The sequence below is a fragment of the Calypte anna genome, chromosome 2 (assembly GCF_003957555.1).
Source record: "Calypte anna isolate BGI_N300 chromosome 2, bCalAnn1_v1.p, whole genome shotgun sequence".
Lineage (NCBI taxonomy): Eukaryota > Metazoa > Chordata > Aves > Apodiformes > Trochilidae > Calypte > Calypte anna.
This window is the reverse complement of record NC_044245.1, coordinates 7038777-7055765: the sequence shown is the minus strand read 5'-3', so window position 1 is coordinate 7055765 and position 16989 is coordinate 7038777. Positions and strand designations below refer to the sequence as shown.

The 16989-nt window shown below is 41.1% G+C and overlaps 1 protein-coding gene across 2 annotated transcripts; it reads right to left on the bottom strand.

Annotated features, from left to right (window-relative positions):
- Positions 1-1223: 1223 nt before the first annotated feature.
- On the bottom strand, positions 1224-16636 carry NUB1 (negative regulator of ubiquitin like proteins 1). 2 transcript variants are annotated; one of them, XM_030445959.1, is made up of 15 exons: positions 16559-16636; positions 13833-13950; positions 13585-13746; positions 11483-11541; positions 10857-10927; positions 10140-10322; positions 8534-8622; positions 7027-7133; positions 6007-6193; positions 5557-5664; positions 5224-5376; positions 4136-4282; positions 3750-3845; positions 2804-2996; positions 1224-1899 (listed from the first exon to the last, which is right to left on the bottom strand). In XM_030445959.1, exons 2-15 carry the CDS (start codon positions 13947-13949, stop codon positions 1736-1738), a joined length of 1836 nt encoding a protein of 611 aa, XP_030301819.1. In that variant the 5' UTR covers position 13950; positions 16559-16636; the 3' UTR covers positions 1224-1735. The 2 variants fall into 2 exon arrangements, with proteins under 2 accessions (XP_030301819.1, XP_030301818.1); XM_030445958.1 differs by lacking the exon at positions 16559-16636 and adding an exon at positions 16263-16506.
- Between the last annotated feature and the right edge of the window lie 353 nt (positions 16637-16989).

The window sequence follows — 16989 nt, the reverse complement described above, 5'->3', positions numbered from 1 at the left end:
ATGGTTTCTCTGGCAAGCACTGCATGTTATGATGCTAATTTTAAATCCCTCAAGGACAAACTTCACTTCTTGTCACTGCCAGTTTGCTGTGCAAGCCACTTCAAAGAGGAGGAACACTGCCCGTACAGCCCAGCACTGCCTTTGGGCGAGCGTAAGGCAATGCAGGAATGCCAGTAGGTTTGGGAACCCCCTCTGGCTGAAGGAAGGAATAAATTTGTGCTTTCCTACTTACTTCTTGTTAAAACTACATGAAACCCTCTGGCTGTTTTTCTCCTTTTCAATTACTGTGTATGTGCAGCTTTGTGCTGCACTTTGTCCAGTGGTTCCTCAGTGCTGTCCTATAGAGTGACAAGATACCATGATCATGGTGCCCATTTTTTCCTCAGAAACTCATCTTGCTGTCTTCAACCTTCTGGAAGAAGATACAGAACTAACTGAGTTTTCATAGAATGCACAAGTATGAAATACAAATAATTCCAGTGTAATTACTCCCTGCTTTTTGTTGTGCTTGGCTAAGGCTGCCATGGGGAAGAACATCCCCAACTGAAGCCTCTTTCAGTCCATCCACTGCAACCAAGCAGTTGTTTTGCAGGCCAAAGTTCTGCATCTTTCATCATCATGCTCGCCCTAACAAGAGTTCAGGGGCCCTCATTTCGCCACTGATAATTGCTGGGTAAGAATAAACTGTCACCAGACATCGCATTTTCCAGCAGCTACTGTCAGCCCCGGCTCTGAGCAGAGACCGGGGCCGGTTCTCCTTTTCTCACCAGCTCCAGCCCATGCCGGAGCAGACGCACCATGAGCTCCCTCTGCCGTGAGACCGAAGTTACAGAATGCAAATAAACCACTTTTTAAGAAGCGCTGACAAGCAGGGGAGCTTGTTTGCAGTGAAATAACATGCTTCCATAGTAAAAAAATAGGATATTATAAAACACACATAAACCCCCCAAAATACTTCTCCAAAATGCTGAAGCTGGGAGCGACTGAGCTGTTGAACAAAACTTGGTTCAGGGACTGATCAAGGAAGAATGTGCAGTCCTCATGAAATTCAGCAGTCTTAAAGCCTACACCTGCAAGAGGTTAAGAGTTGCTGCTGGGAGACACTGGTGATTTAGTTATAAAATGCAATAGGGCTGCACAGGTCTCTGGTGTCTGACAGGACATGGCCCTGCCAGGTAGTTCCTACTGGTTCTTCAAACCAAAGCATAGAAAACTCCAGACCAGCAGCAGAAGCAGCACATGGTTACCTTTATTGCCTGCGTAACACCCACATGAAGTGACAAGCAGAACACTGTATAAATCCATGCACAACAGATACACACAGGTCTCTTAGAAATTTTTCAGAAGTTTGTAAGTTGATACCTCTATCATCTCAGGAGCTAGGTTTCTGATTTACAAACTCACTTGTTTTAAAGCTGTTACTTTAAAATGGTATAGAAAGGCTTCTTTTCTTGAATACTAAGTGAATTAACTTACTCCACAATAAAAATATAGTTTAGTTCTATTAAATTTGCTTTTGAAAATAAATGTTTCTATTTTTCTGCTATGACAATAAGTTACAATGTATCACAAATGTAGGCTTTAAGCAGATCTATAAATAAGCAGGAATTAAGTGTTCCACCCATGGTTCACCTGAATTCAAGGCATTTATTAGGAGATAAGCTGAAGGTGCGTTTATAATCCAGACACGGTTTGTCAAGGTAAATACATGTAACTGGAGAAGATGTAATGAGATTTAATGCTGTGGTACTTGTATATAGGATAAGTATTCATGAATGATCTGTTCCTCTTCCTCCAGTGTTAAATCCAGATAATCCTCTTCATGTTCAGGAATATCCTCTAGGATTTCATTGACTGCATCATTCTCCATGTCTTCATCAGTTGGTGAACTGGAAGAACCTTCCAGCAAAGAAACACAGTGGTGAATTCAATGCCTGTGGTACTTTGCCTCTTTCATCAGCACAACTGCTCTGTGAGTCTGGTACTGTAAAACTACCCCAGTCAAAATAACTCAGAAAAGGATATTGCAGGATGGCTTTTTTTTTTCCTCTTACTTAAAGCTGCAGGAAAGCCCTTGGTTCTACAACAGGGATCAGTACAGCTCTGACAAATAACGGAAGAGCCAGTATGTGCACATTTCCTCTTTGCTAAATGCTGAGTGTTAATTACAGTTCTACCACATAAGGGGCAGAAGGATGTGGTCAAATCAGCTGACTGCACAGCACAGATTTGGAATAAACTTCCTAGTGGTCAGAACTCAGCAAGTGAAAAAAGAAATCATTATCAGTGGCAGGTCCAGGGAACATGCTCCAGCAACTCAGTACTTGGTCTGGGAACAATTATGGGTAGGGAGAGGTGGGTTTGCTTTTCAAGAGAATTGGTGTGGCACAAAAACCACTTGAAGGGAGAGGCTGGAATTGCTTGTGAGCTGGAGAGGGCCATGTGCTCCTCACTGGGGAAATGAAGATGCAGACACTTAAAGCCTCCAGCCTTTTGTGCCAAAGCCACAAGCCATTCAGCAGCCATTTCCACTCAGCCCTTGCCAGGATACCTCTGAAGGTTGCCCCTTTCTTCTGGGCTGCATCCACTTTATGCACTGCAGCTGATAATGTACTTTACGGTTCCATGTAGGGCTGTCACTGGCTGCTGGGGCCTTGTCTGTAACTGTGTTACTGATAACAGTATTCTGAGGCATGACTCAAGGCCCTCTGCCATGGCCCTCTGCCATCATTGAATGGTTCTGTACAAGAACCAGAAGAGCTGTCTGCCCCCTGCCCTCTCTTCTTACCTTCTTACTTCTTACCTGCAGACTCAGTAGGTGAATCTTTTGATGAAGTTGATTCTTCTGATGAACTGGACCCTTCTGGAGACAGCTGCAGTGAAGCAGGAAGAACTCCCCCATAATGAGCAAGGGTTTGGGAAGCTAAGTGGATGTTGCCTTTAAAGATCTTTAAAGCTTGCTCTGCCGACTCACGGCTGAAGCCCATATACGTCAGCTACAGGAGGGGGGAAAAAAGAACAAATAAAAAATTCTGGAGAAATGCAAACTCATCCAGCAGCAGGGTCTGACAGGAATCCGATTCCATCTGATAGTCATTCCTCTTGCAAAGGGGAAAGTGCTGAATGCCAGGGATTCCAGGACACTGACTGGTTTATTGGAACAGTTAACAGCAGGGCAGTGACGTATTGAATGAATGGGGATGTTGACCAGATTCAAAAGCCTCTTGTTTAATATCAGACCAATTATTTCTCTGTTTTTCAAAAGGAAACTTCAAAGCACTCCAGCACATCAGAAGGGTGCCCATGATATTTACTTTTCCTGGCCAACACAGTTTGCTTTCCTGATACTGCTTAAATAGCCACACTAACTGCTGAAGAGCTTTTCAGGCAGCCTATGATGAGAAACACACTCACCAACTCTTCCCTTTGTGCACTGCAGCATTTTGGGTTTGAATGAATTTCTCCTTTACTGTCTTTTTTAGGACAGAGCATTAAGAGTGCACAGACTTTGCTTCACATGTGTGGGAGACAGGTTTGTGTAGTGGGCAGGAGGTACACAGAGATGACATTTCAGCCCAAGTGTGACTTCACCATGAAGAACAGATGCCAGACCGAGGAAGTTTGACAGCTCGAGTGACATGGGTAAGAGAAAATCTGTACAGCTTTGCTTGAGGAAGATCTGGTGTGTTTGAAGGCATAATTCAGAAACAAGACAACCAACTCCTAAGAAAGCCAAAGGCCTAACTTACTTGATCAATACTTTCCTGGGAAACTTGAAACTGGTCCATGGCCACAGGATCATCATCATCATCTTCCAACAGTAACTCTGGATTATCAAGGATAAACTACAATAAAACAAAGAGAGATCAGAAGAGAGCAATAGAAATACAGTAGTCCTCTGTATGAATATATATTTAGCCCAATAACTGACCTAAGCAAACCTCAGCTGACTTATATGATATCTGATTCACTGTGCCAGAAAGTGGAAGTTCAGTCCTTACAGTTCAGAAAAGGTAGCTATGAACTAACAAATACAGACTACAGAATATTAGTATGTGCTACAAAATAAATAAAAAAACCCAAACAAACAAGGATTTTTTTTTGTACAAAAGTACTAGTTCTGAAAATCACTTACCTTAAAGGCTTGGTCCAAGTTTCCATGAGTATTACGAAGAGCTACTTGAGCAGCTCTCTCTGAATACCCCATACTTTTCAAAGTGTTTATGTCTTCCAGTCGCTGCCTTCTTTTAGCTCTCTCTTCCCTCCTTATCTGTGCCTTTTCCTGCAAGAACAGAGCCATTACAAAGCTCACTGTGCATGGGAATGCTTCAGCTTCCCCTCTGAATACAGCATTTCTTAGATTTACTTCTTTGAGTTGGAATCTCTTGAGGAAAAGGGATTTTTTTTTTTAATACAGACTGTGCTGCCAGACACTCGTTACTAAATAAAGCTGCACTTCCATCAGCCAGCACTGCTGCCGTGCTTCCGCTCTGCAGCCTCTGCAGATCAGATCCTCTGCTATCACAGCTATTATGGGCCCCGGGTGGTAAGTGATAAACCTGCCTGGCAGATGGGCCTGCAGACAAGACTTGCCAAGGACACACAGTCAGAACTGGGCACGTAGCCAAAGAGTTCTGTTCAGCCACACTCTCTCAGCCATTTGACTTTTTTGTCCACATTTCACTGTCTGAAGTCTGGAAGTGCCAACTCCCCCAGCTTACCGAATGTTACTTCAGGCACTTCAGATCTGGACAAGACTTTAGCCTCCTTCAGTACAGCACAGGAAAAAAAAAAAAATCAATCCTTCTCTGCTCCTGAATCTTCCAAGTCCAAAGCCATAATAAGGAGCAGCTTGATGGTTGCCCTCATAGCACTTTATTGCACAGTCTCTTGTCTTTCAGATCAGCCAAGCCCAGGAGTGGCACCTTGATCACTGTTTTTGTCCCTGTAAGGAGCACTGCTGACTAACAAACACTGGTGCAAAAGTTATGTGCCTCTACGGTACAACCACAGGTCTTTGGCTCTCTCATCTGTTTTGGGACAGACCTTCCCTTGTTGTATTAAATTTTGGTTTCAAACTTGTGGTAACAGATGTCAAACTGTTTGTTACACTAACTGTGCCAAAACAAGATAACTGAAGTGCTTAATTTCAGACCCAAAACATGGCCCAATAGACAACCCAACTAAAATGATCCTTGATTTAACACTTTCACTGCACCATACCTCTCTCCTGTTGGTGATAAGATTGGCAGCATGTTCCACATCCCCATGGCATGCTCGCAGGGCAAGGCGAGCTTCTTGTTCAGAGAATCCCAGGAGTGACAGCTGATCAACTTTATCAGGATCTATGGACAGCTCTTCATATAAACAAGATGCCTGTATATAGGAGAAACAAAAAAATACTGCTTACACTGTTGCTAACATAAAAACAACAAAAAAAGAGTCTCTCCAGTTTTTTAAGTAAGCAAATAACAGGGAGAAGGTGGAAACACACCCAACAGAGCCCAAACACAGGAGCTGTGAATGACTTGGAAGTTTTACCTAATGGTTTCTTACCCTCTGAATATACTCAGCAGCCTCCTTCTCTCTGCCACTGTGATAGTGTCCTATTCCTTGGAGGAGGTAAAGCCGTAGAAATAAAACCTTCTCACGACCATAGCTTCCCTAAAGAGTTGTTTCAACAAGAAAAGCAAAGAGTAGAATATCAATTCAGTATCAACAGAACAATTTACACGTTTAAAAAGAAAATATAGTCACTAATACATTACACTTTGTATGCAAATAAAGTATTGTACCTAAAACACTGATTATGTCTAAAAATTAATGTTTGCCATGACCCTTATGTCAGGGCCAATGCCATAAGTGTGCCAGCAATTACACAACTGGACCACAGGCTGAGGAGGCATGAGAAAACTTCAAAAACATCTAAAATACTTCTAATACTTGAACAATAACTGAATAAATGGAAAAAAACCCAGCACCCCAATTAAATCAAAATGGACATACTTTGATATCAATAAGTCTTTCATGGTTCTCCCCATAGCACCTTTGGAAGCATCTATGTGCTGTGGACAACTTTTTCTCTGCATCATCCAGGCAGTCCAGCTGCTCCAGGCGGAAGTAGCACCACACTATGTCCAGCTGCAGTACTGCATAATTATCAACAGTGTTCAGCAGTTCTGTGCTACACTCACTAGAAAATAAAACAATTACTTGGGTTTTTTGGGGGGGAGAGGTTATGTTTTCCACATACTTTTTAGCACAAATGAAACAATGTGCAAACTTGCATGTTTGAGAAACCACACGCTTGGTGTTTGAGGCAGCAAACTGGTCAGTGGAACTTTATCAAAGCACTGATCTCCCATCACATTCACTGAGACACTGGACACAATCATAACACTGCACCACAAAGAATTATAGTTGTCACAGCTCATCTTGTCACTATTTAAGATAGCATCTCTTCTAAACCAGGATGCAATTAAACCCTGTGTAATCTTTGAGAGGACAGAGAAACTGTGTTCCATAGTGCACCAGAACATGCTGAGTCCTGTTCCAGTCTCCTTGCATGTGCATATATATATATATATATGAGAAAAAGATGGGGACAGTATCACTTTTGGGGATGTATAAAGGGCAGCATGGGGCTCCTGATTGCTGACAAGAAAGTAGTTTACCTGCAGAAAGCCTGGTATGGTTACTAACCTCAGCCTCAGAGAGTATCTGTAACTGTCTCTCAAACTAATGTTATTTATAGCCCAGTACAAGAATATTGACAGTCTCTGTTTAGGTTGATATGAAAGTTGCTCAGTGGCAGTATCTGTTTCCGGTGTTCTACATGCAGCTACCTGTCTTTGAGTAAGCAAGTCAGGGCCTTTGTCTGCTGTTTCCCATCTGCAGAGAGGGTGTGAAGTAAACCTGGACAAAACAGGCCCTGATTTATATGCACAGGTAGAGCCAATGTTATTGCTGTATTTGGTTAGCAGTAAAGGAAAGAGGGACAGGAGGACTCAAAAAGGTCTCACTTACCAGAAATGTTTATCAGCATCCAACAAATATGGCAGTGCTATTTCATATTCTTTTTTCTTCATTAATGCTCTGCCCTTCTCGTGATAACCCATTGCCAGCACAAGTGCCTAGAAAAACAGATTAAGACTCTTCCTTGCACCTCCCCAACTCATTTTTATAACTTAAAAAACAACCACCAATATCTAGGTAATCCATCAGAGACTTTGTTCTTCCTAGAAAAATACCATTGTATCTGTTCTGTCAGAGCAGTGCTATTTCACATAGCTTCACACTTCTCTCCCATCTGCTAACGTTTGATATTGTCTGATTAAAAGCGATGAATGTTACTGACACATGAAGCATTGCACCAAGTTTATTTTAAGAATAAAACCCTAGACAGATTTTTCAATGATGACTGAAAAAAAGCTAAGTCTTTTCCTGGGTGTTCAACTTCCTAACAGCATCGAAGTTGTTTAGATTTGTTATTACAGACATCTTGTAAAACCTAAACATTCTTCTCCTGCAAAACCACAGAACTCAAAAATAAATTTTGAATGTGACTCGTTCCTGCAATATGACAGATGGAAGGTAAATAATATTTCTGGATAGAAACAACCTGCAATATTTCTCCTCACCCATGATCATAACTGGTGAGATCTGGTGCACTTGAGCACTTGATGCTTTAACTCTTGGGGTGAGTGACTGGTTTCAGCACTTCCTCAGCACAGGGGAGGGAAAGGGCAGCTGTTATTCCAATCATCCAGAAACTCCAGATGATGCAGAAAACACAGTACACCACAAAAACAGCTAAAGCAGTAGTTAGCATAAGCTGAGGACTGCTCATTTCTTCCAGAGGTGGTTTTTTTTGTTTCTAGGTCTAAACCCAAGTATTTGTAGATTTTTATTTAACTTCAGAAAATCCAGCAATCTCAAAAGATTGCACCTATCACCACTCTTCTGTTTCAGCAGCAAGCATCAGGTATCTCACCCCTACTGCAATTCAACCCAAGCTCCCAACCAATGATATTTTCATTTGAGAATTTGAAACTTTCTTAAATGGTGAACAAATGTAAATTTGAGATTGGTTACAGTGAAAAGTATCTCAAAATTATTTGAAAAGTATCTGACTGTCAAAGACTTACTGAGTTTCCAACTGAAACTGAGGCCTAATGAACAAGTTATTTTCATGCTATTCTAAGTTGACCAAAATTTAAAGCAGGTGTTAGGATATGACAAAATTAATCTTAAAACACACACACAAAATACATGAACCACACAGTGCAAGATTAGACTTGCAATTAGATCAGCAATCAGAGGTCATTTTCCAGAAGACTGAAGTATTCCCAATTGTAGAATTCTACTTCAATTTTGTTTCAAAATTATTTCTGTTAAGCAAGTATCTACTGGACCCAGAGTTCTATACCAAAACATCTGCCTGAATTTCAACCCAGTAACTGAAATGCTTCAGCAAACATTGAGTCAAGCCATGAAAAGCCATCTTAGTAGATTTTAAGATACTTTTACCTACTTTTTTAGCTTGAGGAGGAATCTCAATTGACCTTCCCTTCTGATTAGCTATATCTAGATATGGAACAGAATCTGGATCAAAGTTCTCCTCTGAAAGATAAGAAAAAGAAGTTTAAAGTATCACAGCTCAACAGAGTAACTCTGCTATCATGACTTTCTGTCAGTAAGTCATTAAACAAAAAAGCAAACAAACCAAAAAAATCAGAATTACATATAAAAGCTGCATGTATGGTTTGTTTGGACATACCTACCAACAATGGTCCTGAAGAGACAAACTTAAGGAATTTTAGTAAGGTCACTAAGATAAAGGCCTTGTTCATCCAGGAATTTCAACACATTGAAAGGCACATGAATTGTAAAAAATATTTTGCAGAAGACAAAATACCTACATTTTTCACAATAAAGCATGTCAAGTGTTATATCAAATAAAACAGAGAATAAAAAAAAATCTCACAACTGAGTAGAGTTGATAAAACTGAAAAATTCAATAATAAAATACAGCTCAGTATTTTTCTTTCCCAACATCTTTGATGCTTATATCCAAACTATCAATTTTGTTTTCACTTCCATCTGATTTAAAATGAAAAGAGGCTTTTCTTGTAAACAAAAGACAGGAGTTTGCCGAGATTAAAAGCTTCTGCCCTACAATTTTTCTCAAATGAAACAAAAGGGTTGTTAAATCCTTTCTACACTTCACACAGAACCTTCAGCCTTTGAGCTCAATATGTACCCCACTCAACACTGGCATTGTCCTAACTGACAGCTCAGGTAAATACCTTAAAGAGGCCCTACACAGGATTCAAGGGCTGAGGTCTAAATTGCTCCTTCAATCCATAAAAGGAAGAATTTCTTTCAATTGTTCAAAATCTGACATTCCAGTAAGAAACAGGCTGTCACTGATTGTGAAAAGAAGCTTTGTTCAGGTCCTTTTGCATGTGGCAGGAATTAATTACATACTCAGTTTCAGAGTTTCTTGTTTGTGATTTTTGAAACAATAAAATAGAGAAGTGATTTAACCTCACAATGAAGCAATGCAATTCACAAACATCACCTCGTTTTGAAAAATTTTTATTGTTAAATTGACTGCATTCCTTTAACTTGAGCCAGAGTTTCCAGCAATCAACATCAAATGCAATGAGAACAGAACAGCCACGTTACAGATGAGAATGACAAGTGAGCTGTTCTGCACAATGAAACCATGGTTACACACACCCATATCTGAGGTAAACTACAAAAAAGTGTGTAATGACTTCCAAAACATTATTCCACTGTGCTTATCTCTACCATAATTTAAAGCCTGTTCTCAAGAGTCATCAGTCCCTTAACTGTCAAGTACTAATTAAATAATAATTGATTCATATTGTATCTTTCAAAGTACTAAATCTAGCATTCTAATTGTCTAAAATCACAGAGAAGTTGGAATAAAGTTTTAGTCAACTTAAAATCTGGTTTTCAAGTAGGTAGAAACCTAGAAAGGCATAAACTGAAATCCAGCCATGGTACAGATTCTCTTCTGTGTTCAGAGTCCACTTGAGAAGACAATGTTTGATGTCAAGAATTAATTAACACCCAACTCCACCCCACAAAAAATCCTCAATCCCCCTTACCTCTCTCTGCTAGAATTTCCAAACCCTTCCTAGTCCTTTGCATCTTGTCATTTATTTCTTTTTCTTTCTTGCACTGCAGTTCTTCTTCCTGAACTTTTCTTTTAGTTTCCTCATCACTCTGTTCCAATTGAAGCACCATCACTTTTGCATTGTGTGTTACACCCTGGTCTTCCAGGGTTTTGCCTGCAAAATAGAGTATGATGAATACAATCCAAATACTCTGGGTTTGAAGTCAGCCCATATAGATTGTACAATTGAGAACCAAGTCCAAGTTCCTGTTGTCAATTCCTTGGCCCTAATTCTTACAGATTTTAAGGAAAATAAATATGTCAGATGTTTATCATGATTGTTATCATGACTGTCAGATGTTATCATGTTTGTCATGAATAAAGACAAAGTTGTTGTCACCACTTCCTGCAAGGTCTGACAAGTTGAACATGTGCAAAGTATTACAAAAAGTTTTTTAATGTGCTGGTGTAAAATACAGTTGGAGGGAATTTAGAGTTTCTCTTCAACATGCATTTTCAGTGTTTCAATCCCTGAAAATAGATTTGTAACACTTGTAACTGCTCTGTCTAAAAATTATCATAATAGCTTACCACATTCCTTGTTATTCCTTTGGAATTTCTGAAATTAACAGAGCTGCAAGACATTTTTTTTAGAGAATCAGTAAACTAGAGGAATATCATAGAAGTATATGCAACTAGAGATACATACCCAGGTCAAGCTGCTTCTTATTTATTATTATTTTGATAGAATTTTCTTTTAATGCATGTTCCTGTGCTATCCTGTGAAATAGATAATTTAATCCATGAATATAAATGTGGAAGGTTAGGCAATATTTCTGTTACAATAGCACTAAAACTTGAATGCAAGTTTACTCATAACTGGCTTAAAACTTTTACTAGAAAAGGTTGCTAGAAGTACAATAACATCATCAGAAAGCTCTGTGGAAAATGTGGGACACAGAAAGAGAAAGCAAAACAGATAGAAAAGAACATAATTTTATTAAGCTTAAAAACATGAAGAGAAACTGTGTCCACTGATCAGATGTCCTACCTAGTAACAGATTTGGAATACTGATCACAGGTCCTTTCTCAGGGGATTTAGAGCTTGCTTCTTCCACAGCTGCAACTTCCCTGTTTTTTATCTGTCAAACTACAGCTCCTATCATGAAGAATTGCCCTACAGGGACACTGGACATCCTACTCAGACATCCTGAACAAACACATGCTCTGAAAAAGCTTATATCAAACTAGCAGCTCTCTGTTTGTCTTTTCTGTTTAGTACTGTATGGCAGAATGCTATCTCATTAGATAAGAACCAAGGGTGATTACACTTACTGTGATCTGAGCTCCTTGCCTGTGATGAACAGGTTGGTTTCCAGTGGGATTTTCCTGCTCTGCAGTAATTATATTTGGAGGGGGAAAGAAGGAAGAAATGAAAAAGGCATGGTATCAAGATACTTTGCACATTTTCTTAATGAATTGTTTTACAACTACAACTTCTTTTTCAAATAATTATGTTAACAGGTTTGGTTGGGTATACATATTAGTAATTTCTGAGCAGGGAATCTTGTATTTGCTATTTAGTGGTAAAAATAAGCATTGTAACAGCAGAAGATTCAGATTTAGATAAATCTGAATTTAGAACTAAACAATTTTAACTGAGTAATTTAATTATGCACTTTTAATCTTAACTCTGCTTTGTAATTATGCCACTCACCTGTGACTGGCTAAACTATGATTAATTCCTGTTAATGTCTCTGGTCTCAGATTAAATAAACTGGAATTTTCAATTAATTAATTCCCCTATGCCCAGCAGCATTATAAAGAGGAATTATGAAACTATTTATTTAACTGCATGGCAATCACTTAACAGTCTCTACCCTTTGTCCCATCACATGCCCTGGAGATTATTTTTCACTACAGGAGAGAGAATAATTATGACTGTGCTGTGTTTTCACAAATTTAGTTTAAAAACAAACAAACAAACAAAAACCCAAAAAACAAAACAAAAAGAAACACCAAAAACCAAAAAAACCCAACCAAACAAAAAACAAAAAAGGGGGAAAAAAAAAGTCCTTCAGAAGCATCATTTACCATCTAAGATCTTCAGAAATAAAACTCAAAACACTGCCCTTTTCCAGACTGAACATTCTCTTCTGTTGCTGATAATAAGACCACAACCTTTAACCACACCTAAATGAAGAACTTATCTTTCATGGGTACCAGGGTGAATGCAGAAATCCAGCACTGGGGAAGATGCTGCTTCTGTACAAGAACAAAACTAGGAAGTGATCTGAGACAGTTCTAAGGGGGACATATTCCAAGTTAAGAGGCCAAACCAAGGGTCTGCTCTCTGTCCTGTAACACAGCACACTTCTCATCCATAGGACTGAATCCTTTTAAACTTCAAAGTGTCCAAAGTGCCATTTGAGATGGGCCCCTGGCCTGTGGCAGCTCTCAAACAGGACACCAGGGCCTGGGCTACACTGCCTGAGAGCCCACACTGACAGCCTGACAGCATGGACAGCCAACAAACAGCAGCCAGCACTCCCCAACCCTTGTTTAGCTGAGTAAGGCAGATGTAGCCACAGAACCTGATAGAGTGACCAGCCTGACACTGATTTAATTAGACTCACATCATTATTCAGGCATATTTTATTTTTAAACCTAGAGATCGAAGCCTGGCTTTAAAAGGGCAAAGCTTCACTCACTTCTATCTCTGAGAAGCTTTTAGGACCCTTATTTACAGAAGAGCATGTGTACCACCACAGCAGTAAATCCTGCTTCTCACTTCCAAGTTCACTGGACATAACTATTTTAAAGTAAGTTTGGTATAGCTGCCTGTGCTGGAACAGTTTCACAAGGATAATGCCATCACTAAGAACATTGTCACATGCCACTGCTAAAAGCTCAAGGACTTCTTTTCTGTGTTATTAGCCATACATGGCCTAAGATGATACCAAATTTGAGTTGCTTATTGCACTTGAAGATGTTTTTTGGAAATTATAGCTGTCATTTAAACAAAAGCTGTGGTAATGCAGTGACATTCATATGCTAATTCAACTTTTAGTATTCTACAGCTGAAAAAATACAACTGCTCTTTACTGGTAATGTGAACAGTTATGTTGGAAGGAATCAAACTGAAGCAGACAGACACTTAAATCTAATTTACTCTTAACTGAAAGATAATTTCTCGTTAAATCCCAGGAGAAAGACAATTACTGATCTCCCAGTATTATCTTCCCATGTACCTCGGAAACAGAAACATACCCATGGAACCCCTCTACTCTCCATATTTCATATTCCTAACACAGCTCCCATACAAAACACCTGAAGAGGTTGAAGAAGTGAAAACATTTGTGTTAAACACATCTCTGGAATGCAAAAGGTGATCAAAGTAAAGTAACTTATTCCTGATTTTCTTCAATGCCACTTACTTTTCTACGAGGCAGATATATATCAAGCCTTGCAATCCCAGTCACTTTAAAGTTTTCATTTCCTGTTCCACGCTCAATGGCTTTACACCGGATTTCTTCAAGCATATTCTCTGTATCAGTTTCACTGATATGCAGCTTGGATGAATATTTTAGTACAAGCTCCTAGAAAAACACCAAGAAAAACTGGGAAAATGCACCAGCAGTCTAACATGGGAGATGCATGGCATCAAGGCAGAGAGAGTATTTACCTTCATCTCTTCACCAGCTTCTTTTTTTTCATTTGTATAAGGTGGTTTCCACAGCTGAATTTTGTCCTCTCTTAAGTAACTTGTCAGTTTTGCTATTAAATACTTCTTTTGGGCCATCCTTTTAAAACAAAAGCACAATTGGAAGGGATAAGAAAGAAAAGTAATCAATCTTTTAATATAGTTTCCCTGTGGTAAGATATTGTACTTTTTCAAGTCTAAACCACATTTTGGAATCCTACAAAAAAACTTGAGTACAAAAATGGATTCCATGCTTTTCAGTGGAGAGGAGAACCTAAGTCCAAACTACTACAAGAAAACTGGAAAGGGAAACCTGGATTGGAGGAGGAATAATTCAGAAGCCCCCTGTGTTGGACCTTGCCAGTTCAAGACAAATCCTGACCCTTTATGTAATCTGGAATTGCAGAAGGTGCCAATTCATCAAAATTCATGATTAACTGAATTGAAGCTTGACCTGCCCTGCTCAAGCTTCCCCAAAATAACCCAAACCCAAACCAAAATCACAATCAAGAAACATGGAAGGCTGAGAGGGCAACTAAAGGTGGGTGCAATGACCTCAATAGAAAAAAAAAATCCAGAGAAAATCTATGTGCTTGTTAAAGCATGAGGGACTTCTGGCTCTTGGACATAAAGTCACATAAAAGACATCCTTTATACAGAAAAGCATTTAAAGTGTTGACACATGTGCACTAAGGCTGGCAATGACATCTGGTTAATCAGTTTCACTTTGTTTTCCCCAAGTGGTTCCTTTTTCTCACTTTTGTTTATTAGCATATAGCATGCAGGAGAAAAGGGCATGGAAAAGAGGAATCAAACATTTCTATCCAGTTTTTCAGCTTCAAAGATTGTTCCTTGCTCAGGAAAACACTGTTTAAGATTTAAAAAAAAAACCCACAGGCAAACATCCAGTTTGTGGCAAGTTTACTTTTTAACTATACCTAAACTCCAACTTCAGTGAGCTGCAAAAGCCAGCTGTCTGTTCTGAAGAGGAGTCAGAAGGATTAGCTGAGCAAGGGGATGGTTTGATTGCTATAATTTGCATAGTGTCTGTCCAAACTAGGACAGACAAACATGCATGCTTTTTCTTTTTGGGATTATTCTATTATTTTAGGGCTGGGGCAAACAGAAGGCAAACAACATCCTCAATTTTCAAAAGACAGCATTTGATTTATTAATGCAGCTTTCTCCCTTTTCCAAAACATGCCAGGCAGTTCGCAAGAGCAACCTGTAACCATCATTTTCCTACTTTTATAGCTATAAAACTATTTTTCAGCATAATCTAATTCTACTCAACATTAACTTAACAAAATATGTACCCATGGCTTTGGGGCACCCAGTTAAGGTCTAAAACTATGATCTGCACTTAAGACTTTGAATTCTAAGTACAAGGCATTTATAAACTGGTCATTTATTTTTGTTTAAATACTATTTTGTAGTTTTATAAGTTTGCTATTTCTTACTAAGCTACTAAAACATAGAACACCCCAGGACTACCCATTTAGACTTATTCTTTCCAACCCTCTATAAAATAAATGAATAAATAAATGATGGTTTCACAAATACAAAATCTATTATTTCATATATCACACTTTTCACACTTATCACAAATTCCTATTTCACCACAAATACAATGCAAGACAATCCTTAGCAAATGCATTTATGACTTTTCCATCAGCCAACACTATCAGTGCTCTTGATACAATTTCACTTCCAGTTGAAAGGGACTTTCTTAAAACTACTCTGAGTCAACAAGTCAGGGGTATTTCCCAAAGGCCATTCTGACTGCAAGCCTGAGTTTCTCTAACTAAAATGTCATGCTCCAAAGCCAGTTAAATCTTATAAAAGACAAAAAGAGGAAACAATTACAGAATTAAGGTTCAAAAACTGAATTTTTGAAGGAAAGAGCAGAGGATTCTGAGAGTGGTTCAGCAATAAAGCAGTACACGTCATTTTTTCCCTACCAACAAGGAGGAAAGCGACCTGGCAGGACTGTGACACATCCCTCCCCGGCTACGGGAGGGGTAAGAGACTCAGCAGAAGCGCAATGCAAGGATGAAAACCCAACCACCACCAGAACCAGCCTGGGGTCCTGGGGCACCCCAAAGCCTCCCAGAGTGAACACATCCCCAACCACAAACAGCACCGAGACCACCGGTCACCGGTGTCACCAGGGGATTTTTAAGCACGGTCACAAAGCCGCCGTCCTTTCCAGCCACCTCCAAAACACCGGCGGCCGCGGGGAGCGCTCAGGAACCGCACCCGGAGCCTCCTACGAGGGCAGCGGAGCTGATGCAACCAAGCCCTGTCCCTGAGCAGGGCCCAGGCCGAGCAGGCAGGGCTGGGAGGGGGGGAAACGCTCCCCGGCACAGGGCCGGGACGGGGCAACCGCCGCCTCGGCCCTCAGGCACCCACCTGTGCCCCGCGGCGGAGGCCGGGCCGGGGGGCCCAGGCAGTCTCTGAGGGGAGCTCGGGCCTTCACGCAGCCACAGGGTACGGGGGCACCTCCGCCTCAAACCCCTGCCCGGGGCCCGGCGCCGAGGCTGTCGGGACAAACCCCCCCCCGACCCCTTCCCTTCCCCCTTCCCTCCCTGAGGCGGAGGAGCGGCCGGGGCGGCCCCGGGACCCCGAGCGGCGGCTGAGGGGCGGTGGGCGGAGCTTGGGGTGGCCACGCCCCTCCGCCCCCTACCGAGGCGCTGTCTCGTGCTTACCTGCGCCCCCGGGGGCGGTGGCGGTGGCTGTTGGGTCCCCGGGCAACGCCCGTTTCCTACGGAAGCCCGGAAGGCCCTAAAGACGCGGGAGGGAGAAAGAGGCGGGAGCTTGGTGACGTGGTTGAAGCCACCCCCTCAACGCCGCCATCTTGGCCTCTTGCCCTCACTTGGGGAGGCAGCGTTGGTTGGTTTGGTGTCGCTAAGGGGCAGGTGTTGCTGTCCCCTGTGCTGTCTCATAGCCCAGCCTAGGGGGTTTGTCCCCTGGGATGTGGTGGTGGTGGGGGGTTCACATGGCGCTTGGCTACCTGAGCCAACTGTCCCCTGCTCACAGGGGGGTCGGGGCCTGGGCCTGGGCCTGGAGGAAGCTGGGTGCGCTGCAGCCATCCCTTAGCTGCTGCCTCTCCGTTTGTGAGGTAAAAGGAGGTGGAATT